This window comes from Castor canadensis, chromosome 3 (genome assembly GCF_047511655.1).
Source record: "Castor canadensis chromosome 3, mCasCan1.hap1v2, whole genome shotgun sequence".
Lineage (NCBI taxonomy): Eukaryota > Metazoa > Chordata > Mammalia > Rodentia > Castoridae > Castor > Castor canadensis.
The window spans coordinates 38,626,376-38,638,483 of NC_133388.1; the positions used below are offsets into that span (position 1 = coordinate 38,626,376).

Consider the following 12,108-nt stretch of genomic DNA (forward strand, 5'->3'; position numbering starts at 1 on the left):
GTAGATAATCAATGAATCACAACTGTGCTCTGGATCACAGAAATCTGTAGTAGGCCAGAAATGGGTGGAGAGATGGCGACACCTGGTGGTTGGTAGTGTGGAGGCAGGAAGGGGCAATGCAGACTGAACTACTGAAACATGACCACAAAGGGAGGGCAGCTTCAGAAGAATTTAGGACATTCTGAGGATGTGGGCTGCTTCTTCCACTGGCACTCACCTGAGCAGTAAAGAGCTTAGCACCAAAGAAAGGCCATTTTCGAGCCACAGTTAGGTAGATGCGGATGCACTCAGGTGGGGAGCAGCCTTGCAATGCTGCCCATTTTGTTGTCAGATTATCTGCCAGGTGCCTGATTTAGGTGGAGAGAAATGGTGCCAGTGAGGTACCAACCTGTTTTCATCACAGCTCTGAGGCCTCCCCACCGTGACCCCGTAAGACCTTGCAGCCTACCTACCTTATCTGTTCAGGGGGGGCCCCATGTCTGTAGCGTCTTGGGTAGAACCTGTCTAGGACCTGCTGGAGGAGATGCTGAGCCTTGGCAGGGGGTGTGCCCCCAGGGCATGGCAGGACAGGTTTCTCAAAGTCCCCATATTCTACCTGTGATAGGAACACATGAGAGCAGTTATGAGTCTGGGGGTAGATGGGGCTGGTGGGTGCTGATGGAGAGGTGAATTAAACCATTACATTACTTTACTGGTGGGTATGCACGGATGATGTGAAAAACACTTGTGAACAGACCCTTTATCCCAACTTCCATAGACATTAGAGAAGCAACCATAGGGTCCTAGAATAATAGATTGTCTAGACCAACTCTCATTTAGCAGCTAAGTGCCTTATCTAAAAACAGTTAATTAGTGGCAGATGAGTAAAACAATGGAAATTCTAGTTTCCAAACCAAAAATAGGAGCTACAAGATGGAAGATGTTATATTAAAGAACAGTAAAGTCATACACCTGTTTCAAATCCCAGCTCTGCCACTTACCAGCTCTGTGTCCCTATTTAAGTTACTTGGAAGTTACCTGTGCCTCAGTTTCCTCACCTATGTGGTAATGAGCTACGTGGGAAAATACATATGAAAGCTTAGCACAGGGCCCACTGTGGAATATTCATACTGATGACTATGATTATGAAGATCCACTATTATTATTCCCCTTTCTCTCCAGCCTATAGATCCAGACTCTTATGGGAACTATAGAGACAGCCCAGATACCTCTGGCAAGACGGCCTCCTGAAGTTAATAGAAATGTTGGATGGTTCACAAATTTTAGCACACATATTATGGGATATACATTTTCCAAGTATTATACTTACTACAACTTGTGGAGGCAGGTAGGGAAGTATTTGTGGTTTTAGTACAGTGAAGAACACAAAGCACAGAGAAGTGAAGTGACTTAGCCAAGATCTCATATTAGAGGAAGGCTAGGTCTCAAACCCAGATCTTGGATTCTCAGCCCCCATTCTGCACACAGCCTGTACCTGCAGTGGTCAAAAAGCTCTACTATGTAACAAAAGTCACCTCTTCTGAGTGCCACAGGATCTGAAGAATCTCTTGTTTGGGACTGGGAGTCCTAAGATAGTGTCCTGACCCTCCTGCTCCCTGAACAGACAGAACCTTACCTGGGCCATCAGGGCAGCCATCTCAAGAGCCAGTTCCTTGTTGACTGGAAATCTCCCCGCCACTATCTCTCCACTAGTTTGAGAGGCGAGCAGCAGCCGCTCTCGTTCTGTCTCCCCCTTGACTTGATTCCGAAAGTACAGCCTACAGAGAAGACAGCAAGAAAGCCCAGTCTCAGCTGAACTGAGAAGAGAGGCTCTTTTCCTGAATATGCCAAGGAGGCAGTGCTGTGGGGATCTTGTCCCCAAATCCAGAGGCTTTCTCTGGATCTGTTTATCTTGATTTCCAAAACAAGAAACTAGTTTTTCTACCATTTGTGAGCCTATTTTCTGTGGTCCCTCAAACTTGTAACCAAGTGTGACACTCAGCAGATGCAGAGCCGTACTTCTACACACAGTAGCATGTGGTTAATTCTGACTACATCTGACTTACTGCCTTTAGCAAGGGGAATCTAGTACCTGGAATCAGAGCTTATTAGGGGACTAGATGAGTTAAGATTCCAGGAGAACAACAGAAATTATTTGCCTGGAGACATGCTAGGATGGAGTTTTCATACTCAAATTAATAGAAAGGATGTCTACTTGTGTATTTCCTGGAATTAGTAAATAGGAGATATTTATTCCTTAGCCTCAAATACCTGATGCTCATACAAAGTCATACTGTCATATGGCAACATGGGCAGCCTTCCATGAGGTTGGTGTGTTTTTGTGTGTGGGGTAATATGTGTGTGCACGCGTGCACGCAAATTCAAGAGCAGGGCCAGCCTGGGTCAGTTGATTACCACCATGCAGGATAGTATCTGCAAGACCCTCAGCCTGTCCAGGACAGGTCATTCAGTTGATGAGCTAGCACTCTCATATCTTCCCACCCTTGGGCAGCACTCAGGACCTGCTCTTGTACATCAGCTTCACGACGCGTGTTCCACCCTCAGACTTTCCAGGGTGCAGCTCCTTCAGGGCTTGTTCCCACTTGGAGATGGCATCACAGATCTTAAAGAGGCAAAAGAGGAAAGCTAGAAAACCCCTCCATGAGATCAGCTAGAGCTGGTCTTGGGCGAAGCAGAGTGAGGGGCCTCCTATCAGAAGGCTGCCCTGTAGGGCCTCACAGTCCAAAGGACCCAAAGTGACTGCTCCCTCACTGATGGTGGGGGTGCCTGAACATGATGAGCAGCAAAGCAAGGAATGCTGCCCTACCAACCTAAGGGTCAGGGGGCATAAGCCTCCTCAGAAGCTAGGCATGGCCCTGTCTAAATCCGTATCACTCATATTACTGGTTCCATTTCCATTCCATTGGCCAATAAATATATCTGAAGGCCCACTGAGTAACAAAGCCTTACAGAGGCCCAGACATTAACACAAAAGATACATGGCAGTTTTCCATGCAATGGTGAAAGACTAGAAGCCTTTGTCCTGGTGCCATAAAGAAAACAAATACTGGAGTCAGATACACTCATCTAGTGTGATAGCACATTCCCATAAACACTTCACACCTATGGCACTAACCACAGAGCACAGTACAGATCAGTTGTAAATCCCATTCAAGGGCCTTTACCCAAATAGGTACCATGAGGGCTGCTTTCTTAAACCATGGTTAGAGCTACAAGTGCAGCATAAGCCCTGGCAGATGGTGAAAGTGGGGTGCTGGTGTACAACATGGTGTCCACTGGGTTTAGGCTATAGCTGTCCACCTGCGTGGGCAGATGCAACTGGTGGTAGGCTGGGTGGGCCTCCCTACCCCTACACTAAACTGAGAAGAGGCTCTGCTCCTGGATATTGCACTTAAGGGAGGAAAGGCTGTGGCGATCTTGTCTGCAGATGGTTACATGGAGATTTGCTCTGTCTATACAGGTACATTTTAGGATGGTGCAGAACCAGTAAGCACCTTGGTCTCAGCACCGTCAGGTTACTGAACAGTCAGGAACCTGCCAGATGCACTCAGTCCCAACCACCTACATCCCTGAGCTGGAAGGTGGCTAATCAGGGAAGCTGTCACCTTTACACTCCCCTGCAGGCAATGCTCCAGATCTCTGCCAGAAGGATCATCTGTGAAGAGGGCAAAGCCAGAGTGGGATGACTTCCTCATGCCTGTCTCCTGGTTCAGTCGCTGGAGGAACTCATCAACTGTAGAGGAGCCATCAAAACCAACCACCTAGTGGAAGAGAGATGAATTGAACCAGACTGAACTTCTGAGGAGCTCACTAGGGATCCTGGAGGGATCTGAGTACAGCAGATGGGAAGGAGCAATGGTGAAAGCTGAGAGGCCAAAGCCAGTTGGTTTCTTTATTCATATATAGAGGACCAGTCATAAGGAATCTGAGTCCACCCACTGTAAGCTGGAACTGGTTAGAGGCTTAGTCCGTTTTTTCCTGTCATTCTTGAGGGCTCTGTCTCATGCCACTTTCTTGGTCAATGTCTCATGTTCATAAAATGTCCCTGTTCATACAATAGGTTCAAAAGACCTACTTCCAGGGCACCAAACAATGAAGCACTTTTGTGACTCAAGTTCCTTTCTCCTTACACATTCACACTAACCATCCCTCCCACCCCAAATCCTAGGCCCATTCCTTTTGCTGGTTTGCCTATTAAGAATCTGAAAGCTGGCCAGGTGTGGTAATACATGTCTGTAATCCTAGCTATGTGGGAGACATAGGAGGATCATGGTCTGAGACCAGCCCCAGCCAGCAAGACCGTATCCAAAAAGTCACTAGACAGACATTGGTGGCTCATTCCTATAATCCTAGCTCCCTAGGAAGCAGAGATCAGGAGGATCACAGTTCAAAGCCAGCCCAAGCAAATCGCTCTCAAGACCCTATCCCAAAAAAATCCTTCACAAAAAAGGGCTGGTGGAGTGGCTTAAGGTGTGGGCCCTGAGATCAAAACCCAGTACACACAAACACACAAACTAATGCAAGAAGGGCTGGGGGCATGGCTCAAGTAGTGGAGTAACTGCCTAGCAAGAGTGAGGCTCCAGTACTTCCAAGAAAAAATCTGAACGTCTAAGGAGTCTTGTCACACACCTGGCCCAGAGGTGCTCTCTGGACAGTGATAGAAGTCACAGGGCAGGCCCAACCTCCTTACCTGGTAAGTCCCATTGGCAAAGTGCACAGGGATGCTGAAGGGCAAGGAGTGGTGGAAAGGGTTTCTCAGTAAGATGGACACCACTTCCATGCGTGATGGCCTGGCCTCCCTCTCCCCTGCCTGCAGGGTCCGCTCCACTGCCCGCTGGCAGTAGGTGGCATATTGGCCAGTTTCATTTCTAAAAAGGGGAAGGAAGAAGGGAATACCAGGGACTCTGTTCATCCTTGCCTCTTTGGTACCTGGGGTGCGTATATAGACTTAGCTAGGACTAAAACTGTAGCTGGACAGATAGTGGGAAAATCTCTGAAGAGTCTGGTGTAGGTGTTAATTTGTCATTGAGGTCCCATCTCCAGCAGGTTGTTGGCATGGATGTTTTCTTGCAGAAGCCAGAAGAATATGACAACAGAGAATGAATAATTGGGGACAATTTGGGGGATGCATGGCTTCACATGACAGCCCCCAGAAAATACCCAAGGACACATGGCTTAGTATACAGAGAAGCTTAGGCATGCTAGGATCTCCACGTGCTGATTTGTGTGCACAGTGAGGGGTGAAGTTTCCTTACCCTGAGCAAATCTCAGAGGGGAGGAGCAATCTATTCAATTTAACCTGCCCCTTCTCATCCCTCTTAATTATGCCACAATCAGTAGTGCCAGCGTGGCAGAGGAAATGCATTCACTCACCTGGGATCAGCGTGGCGTTGGAGCTGCTGTTTGACATACCAGAGGAAGTGATGCTGAGGTAGGAAGAGTGGGGCACAGAGAGCCAGGAGCTGCCAGCACTGCCATTGGACAGTCATTGTGGTGTGAGGCCTGAATGTGCAGTGCCCCCAGCCCTCACATCCCTAAGCAGCACAGCCTTCAGTCTCTTCCCCCACACCAGATTCCCCCACCCTTCTGTGAGTACCGGGATGGCTACTTTATCAGGCTTTGTCCAGAATGGCAATTGCACAGCTGGATTATGCATAGAAAGGGCAGCTATACTGAGGTAGCTTGGAGCATGGAGGTTGCCCACTGGCTTGGCTCAGAGCACACCTGCCCAGGTACCTCCTTCCACCTTTTCCACCTTGTGGGCAGCCCTTGCGAATGGGCTATCCCCAGGGGGTGCCTACCTGCATGCGAGAATACTTCTGAGGTGGGCGGCAGGTGGTCTGCTTAATGAGCTGACAGTAGATCTCACTCTGCAGTTCAGGGTGAACCAGGCAGACCTGCAGTGCCGTCTGGGCCAGGGACACGTGGTAGTCCACTGAGGCGGCCTCTACAGGCACGTTGATGAAAAGCTGGCAGGACTGGAAGGAGAAAGACAGTAGACACAGGCAGACAGCCTGTTGGTTATTGTCCTGACATGCAGTGCTGTCTCTGGCAATCAGAGCCTCAAGGAACACATTCACTGTGGACAGTCCTTTCTAAGAGGGAACACAATTACTGTTTGCAAGGCTGAAAGGGCCTACTTTGGACAGAATCTTGAAATCTTTAAATGTTTCCATTACATAAGCCAAGACATAAGCTTGCCTGTGAGCAAATTCATTGTTTCTTTTTTGGGGGGACTGTGGTTTGAAATCAAAGTTTTGTGCTTGCAAAGCAGATACTCTACTGCTTAAGCCATACCTTCAGTCCATTTTGCTGTGGTTATTTTGGAGATGGGGTCTTGTGAACTGTTTTCCTGGGCTGGCCTGGAACTGTGATCCTCACGATCTCAGCTTCCCAAGTAGCTAGGATTACAGGGGTGAGCCACTGGGCACCTAGCTTTTTTTTTTTTTTTTTTTTTTTTAAGATCTTGCTGTGTAGCCCTGACTGGTCTTAAATTCATCATCCTCTTGCTTCAGCTTCCTGAGTGCCAGGATTATAAGTATGTGCCACACACCTGGCCCCTAGCAAATTCTTTTCTTTTTTTTAAATATAAAACAGGCTGGGCACTAGTGGCTCATGCCTGTAATTCTAACTACTCAGGAGGCAGAGATCAGGAAGGATCACAGTTCGAAGCCAGCCTGGGCAAACAGTTCATGAGACCCTATCTCGAAAATGAACACAAATAAGATTCTAAAATAGGTCAGAATCTCTAAGGTCCAGAAGCAATGTGCACCTGGCCTTTCCTGCTATTACTTTAGCAGGAGGGAAGCTCAAGGGAGAGTTTTCCTGACATTTCTCAAGGCCCCAAAGCCTTCTCCCTACTTGCAGGAGGTTTACATTGCTGCCATAAAGAAAGTCGTGAGGATCATATGGAAATTTCTTTCCTTCCTCCCTGGATCCCCATGGGCTACTCCCTAAACACATAGGTCTCCTTTACCGTGTATCACTGTAGTGGGCTCGAGCTGCTTCAGGAGTGTGGAGTGTGGACACTGATGGTGAGTGGGTCTGGGTTCTGCTCCCACTTTACCTTAAAGAGTTTGAGGGCCTCCGTCTGCAGGGCCTCGGAGGGCAGGGTGGTGAGAGAGGTGCACAGCCCATCTCTGCTGTAGCACAGCATAGGGTGCTTCCAGAGGGGGGAGTCTGCCCAAAGCACAGATGAGAGAGCAGTGGCAGTCATTATAGAGGAGGGAATTCACTTCCCACCCTCCTAGTTCCAGCTTCGAATTGTGGGAGTGACAGTGGCTTAACGCTCCAAGAAACCTGGGTTGTTCTGGGTTTATTGTCCAAAGGCTGTGTGTGTGATCTGCACACACTTGCAGGCATGGCTGTACAGGAAGGCAGCCACCAACCTGCTGTGGAGCTGCAGTAGAGGTTGAGTAAGTGTGTCTGAGAATAATCATATGAGTGCAGGAAAGGGCCTTCCTTACAGTGTCAGGTCTAGTTAGAAGAGCATAAGTATCTGTTTGAAATGGACAAATGGAGCAGTAGTAAAGGGGTGAGAGTTGAGTGTGACAGAATTTGGTTTCCGAGAGCCCTGAGAATCAATAGCAAAATAAGGATCCATAGAGCCTAGGCTTACATTAGCCTGACCCAGATTTAGGCTTCATTCATTGATTAACAAACTCTGACTATAGATTAACCAACTGCCTTTTATCTTCAGTTCTCTGCCCACCCAGAAAAGCTGCAGGTTGTACAGAGTAAAACATTTACCCAGGTAAATGTTGTCTGGGGAATTTCCCAGACAAACTCCCCCAGATAGAGTGGTGGTCACCTCAGGATCTTGACCAGAGACAGGGGGCCCCAGAGAGTGGGAGGGAACTCCTCTCTGTGGCTGAGACATGTTTCATAGCTTCTAGGTATAGTAGTGCTTTCTTTGGGTTCTTGAACAATAAATACCTAGCCACCACCCTGCAACACATGCAGTGACGGCCACGCCATTCTTGCCTTACCTGGGTCTCCTTCACTATCCATCAGTTTCCCAATGAGCTGCTCATAGGCAGTGCCCACCTTGGCACTGCTACCTCCTGCAGCCACAGTAAGATGGTAAAGCCATGTATCCTGGAAGAGGGTGGAAAGCTGTCAGGGTAGGAAAGGTAGAGGCAAGGGTGGGGTTCAGGACTGGGGGTTTAGCTCAGTGGTAGAATGCTTGCCTAGCATGTGTGGGCCCTGGGTTCCATCCCCAGAACCACAAAAAAAAAAAAACTACAATTTTAAGCTGGACAGGGCAGGGTTTCAGCATTTGGGAGGTTGAGCCAGAAGTATTGTCAGTTCCAGGCCAGCCTGGCCTATATAGTCTTGGGGTGGCTGGGGTAGGGGAAGGATGGTGGGTTTAGCTAGTTTGGATGGCGTGAGTCAAAGCCACATTTTCAAGTATGTGGCTTTATGCAGAGAAGCTGGTAAAGGAATGAATTTAATAAAAAGGAATATTCCTATTCAGAGAATATTAGCCAAAGTGTTTTAAGAGGGAAAAGGGAGAAGGGAAGATCAGAACATAGTTCCAAGTTTGGCTGTGGGGGCCCACCCCGCCCCTTACCTTTTCATGTTTAGTGCCTATGAGAAGGTAAGTGGGGCTGTGCTCCAGTGGGTGGATCACCAGGGTGCAGTGGGAAGAGAGCAATCGTCCAGTTCCTCCAGCCTCATAGTCCTCATCTGAATCACAGGATCGATCTACTTCCTTTATGTGAGCATCCTGCACAGGCAGACGACCCAGGGGTCTCTGTGGACATAAGCCTTCCATGAATGGGAGAGCTGGGGAGTCAGAGGAGTCTCCTCTCTCTGAACCCTTAGGCTCAGTAGGGCTGGGGATCATGGATGTGGACAGATAGCAGGATGTAGGAGGTAGAGGCTGCAGAAGCCAGGCTGGGAGCAGAATGAGGCCACATAGGCCACTCACACTGGTCATGTGCTTTGGCCAGATGGCTTCTGTACTTCTTGTGGGGTTTGATGGGGTAAAGGGTGAAGCTGGGGTCTGCTATCAGTATGTGGGGCCATAGTTAAATGGTTTGAGGGAAGCAGGAGAGCAGGTGCCATCGGGAAGCCAAGGAAGTACCTTGTCTTCGTAGCTCCGGTAGTAGTAGAAGGTTTTCCCAACAAGAGCACACCAGACCAACTTGGAGTGTCCATGCTTTACCTGTAAGACAGAAGTGAACTAGCTTCATTAGAATCAGGCACACCCCTCTCCCCACAAATAAATCAAGAACTAGCAAAGAGAAGCCACAGGAAGACAGGTTCTTAGTAGAGATGCTATTCATTACTAATGAAACCCCTTTCACAGTAAGATCACCATAGTGGCTACCATGTGACACCCCAGCCACCCCTGGGCCATGTAGTAACTATAAACCTGCTACTGAAAGATTAACCAAGACAATCCAATGCATCCCCTAGGAAAATGAGCATGGGAAGAACTTGCTGGCTGGCAGAGGCCAGGGTTGTCAGGATGCCACATGGTAGGTAAGTGCCATGGCAGCCATAAATCACAGGAGAACAGAAAGCACACACAGGCAGAGTAGGAGGAGGGCACAAACACAGACTTGAAGGAGAAAGCCTGGGAGCCCTAAGCTTGCAGAGCTCAAGTTGCTTTGGTTCCTCATGGCATTCTGGCCCCATTAATGTGCTTCCTTGTTAATTTCCCTTGCAGTTAGCAATGCTTGCTCTGTTGTTTGCTACCAGAAGAACCCCACCTAAAATGTCTTTAGAACAGGCCTGGGATACCTTCAATCTCTGAATGGCAACTATACCCACCTCAGGTCCCTTCTTCCTATTGTTAACCCTGAGGCATGGTGGATACGATGTAGGGGGCAACTCCTAATGACCTCAGAGTAGGTAAAATCATTCCATTCCCTTCCCTCCTGTCTTGAGAACAACCGTCCTAATAACCCTGACCTCTTTTTCCAGGGAATCACCACCTTACCTTGTGTGGTCAGATCATGTTTTAAGGTTAACCACTGTAAAAAGTTCTGGAGAAAGGAGCTGTGGATCCTTTGGCACTCCCACACCTGATTCCGCATTCCCCCCCAATATCCCCATCCTGTACCTTGGTCAGCCAGCCCTTCACAGTGGGTTTGGTACTCCCCTGAGGCAGGGGCAGAGGTCCAGTGGCCTGCACCTTCAGCAGGTTCTGTAGGACCCGGATCCACTCTTCCAGCAGGCTGGGTGAATCTGCTGTCAGGTAGTATGTTTTCTTCTCAGAGATGAGCTGTAGAGGGTGAGGGATTGGGGCCAGAAGCAGCAAGGCAGGCTGAGGAGGCAGAAATCCCTGAACCCACTAGGTCTCCCTTCCTCCTAGCCCACTTCTCCCTCCCTTCTTTTCCTTTGTATCTTTCCTACCTTCACTCCATCTCTTACATTCTGTCTTCTCTTCCTTTCTCACACTCACAATCTAGGATCATATCCTACTATTTTGATGTGAAATCTTTCATTTCGTTTTTGTCCATCTTTGTCTCAATCATAGTCATATCCAAAGCCCAGCACCTTGCCTAACAATCTGTCTAAAGTACTAGCTGCTACGAGAGGCTCACCTGGAATGTCTGTGCACCCTCTCCTCGAACAATCTGGCAATGAGAATTCAGATCCACTTGACCTTGAGGTTTCCGGATGACATCACTCTGTAAAGAAAGGAATAGGGAGGAAAGCAATGAGGTGTACAGGCTTCTCAAAGCATCATTTTCCTCTCTATCTTACTCCAGGTCACAACCAAGCTTCCCTGGCCACAGTATTATGGGTAACTTGTTCTAGATTCTGATACTAGTTAAATACACCCTTAATTGGGAACATGGGTCCTTCTCATCCAGGTCTCAAACAGGATAGATGAGGCTTTAAAATTGGGTCAGAAGCCACCAGATTATTACTGAATTATAAAGCCCTTAAATTCTTTCCACTAAGCTGGGACATGCGCCTGTCCCAGCTACACAGTAGGCTGAGTGAAGCAGGAGGATGACTTGAGCCAGGGGTTTGAGGCCAGCCTGGGCAACACAGCAAGACCCTACCTTAAAAAAAAAAATTCTGCTACATCATTATACCCAGTATGGCAAGGTAAGTGCCACATATATCACTATTACCATCCTTTCTAATGCTACTGTGGCAAGTTTCTTATGAGAGAACACAGACCTAGAATCCTTAACATGGAGGCAGAGACAGCTACTACCAATCAACTGGAGTTACACAAGAGAGAAGTTTTTTGTACTGTTTAGAACATTCGTTCTTCAGTGCTAGTTCCCAACATCCAAGACTCCTTAATTCCGCATAGAAGAGTAAGGAGGAGGAGGCAATGGACGTGTCTGTTAGAACAATCCAGATAAGAGGAGGAACAGTACTTTCACAGGACCAGACATAAGAAGAGACTGGCTTCTAAAGGAAGAACGAATTGCAAGCCAGCTGGCCTAGAGCTGCCTTAAGTATCACATGCCTTATTTCATTGTGAGAACAAGTGACAACCTCATGGTCCCCTGTGTGACTCAGAGCCTCCAGACGCCAGTCAAGCTGCCCATCTCTGCCTGTCAGACTTTGCCTTTTGCCCTCTGGCCACACTGCCCCTCTGCCAGCCCCTCCCATACAGTTCTGGGTGTGGGGTGGGGTCCTTGTGATTACAGTCCTAGAAGTGGGGGGGGTCTCACCGGAGATTTGTAGTACAGAATCTGTCCCTGTCTCAGGACAAACCAGCGTCTCTTCCACGTCTTCACCCGGCTCCCCATTTTCAGCAGGTAGCCTGACTTTTCCAGTGACTCCTGAGGGATGAAAGAGAATAAGAGGGAACAGAAAGGGGAAATCACTTGGGGCTTCTGGACATCACAGGTCTTTTGATCCAGCTGGGCACTTCTTTGCCATCAATATTTTAAAAAGTAATTGAGCATCTATTATGAGTTTTCATTTTCAGGGCTCTGTACCCTGCTGAGTGTTCAGAGAGGACTAAAGTGAGGCAAACCTGCCATGGAAGGCCCCACGATGGCTGGGAAGATAACACCTGGCCCACCCTGAAGAGGTGAGAGAAAGAGGCTGCAATGGGGAGAGGCTGGCCAAGATGGGCTTCAGGAAAGAGTAGGACCTGAACTGGCCTTTGAAGGAGAGGTCAAT

The 12,108-nt window shown here is 48.3% G+C and overlaps 2 protein-coding genes across 7 annotated transcripts in view; one reads left to right on the forward strand and one right to left on the reverse strand.

Annotated features, from left to right (window-relative positions):
* The window catches only part of Pigh (phosphatidylinositol glycan anchor biosynthesis class H), a 46,621-nt gene that overhangs the window by 15,155 nt on the left and 19,358 nt on the right, over nt 1–12,108 (forward strand). The window lies entirely within an intron of this gene.
* The window catches only part of Plekhh1 (pleckstrin homology, MyTH4 and FERM domain containing H1), a 44,753-nt gene that overhangs the window by 4,373 nt on the left and 28,272 nt on the right, over nt 1–12,108 (reverse strand). For all 5 annotated transcript variants that reach the window (XR_012446129.1, XM_074067727.1, XM_020176512.2 and 2 more), the window contains 15 exons: nt 11,652–11,762; nt 10,557–10,643; nt 10,073–10,234; nt 9,089–9,169; nt 8,573–8,755; nt 7,989–8,097; nt 7,067–7,179; nt 5,802–5,978; nt 5,374–5,471; nt 4,691–4,868; nt 3,606–3,761; nt 2,502–2,602; nt 1,616–1,757; nt 453–595; nt 218–347 (listed from right to left, as the gene is read on the reverse strand). Coding sequence is in view for 4 of the 5 variants with exons in the window: in XM_074067727.1 (XP_073923828.1) it covers nt 218–347; nt 453–595; nt 1,616–1,757; nt 2,502–2,602; nt 3,606–3,761; nt 4,691–4,868; nt 5,374–5,471; nt 5,802–5,978; nt 7,067–7,179; nt 7,989–8,097; nt 8,573–8,755; nt 9,089–9,169; nt 10,073–10,234; nt 10,557–10,643; nt 11,652–11,762 (1,971 nt within the window). In the remaining variant the exon portion in view is untranslated. The remainder of the gene's footprint in view (nt 1–217; nt 348–452; nt 596–1,615; nt 1,758–2,501; nt 2,603–3,605; nt 3,762–4,690; nt 4,869–5,373; nt 5,472–5,801; nt 5,979–7,066; nt 7,180–7,988; nt 8,098–8,572; nt 8,756–9,088; nt 9,170–10,072; nt 10,235–10,556; nt 10,644–11,651; nt 11,763–12,108) is intronic.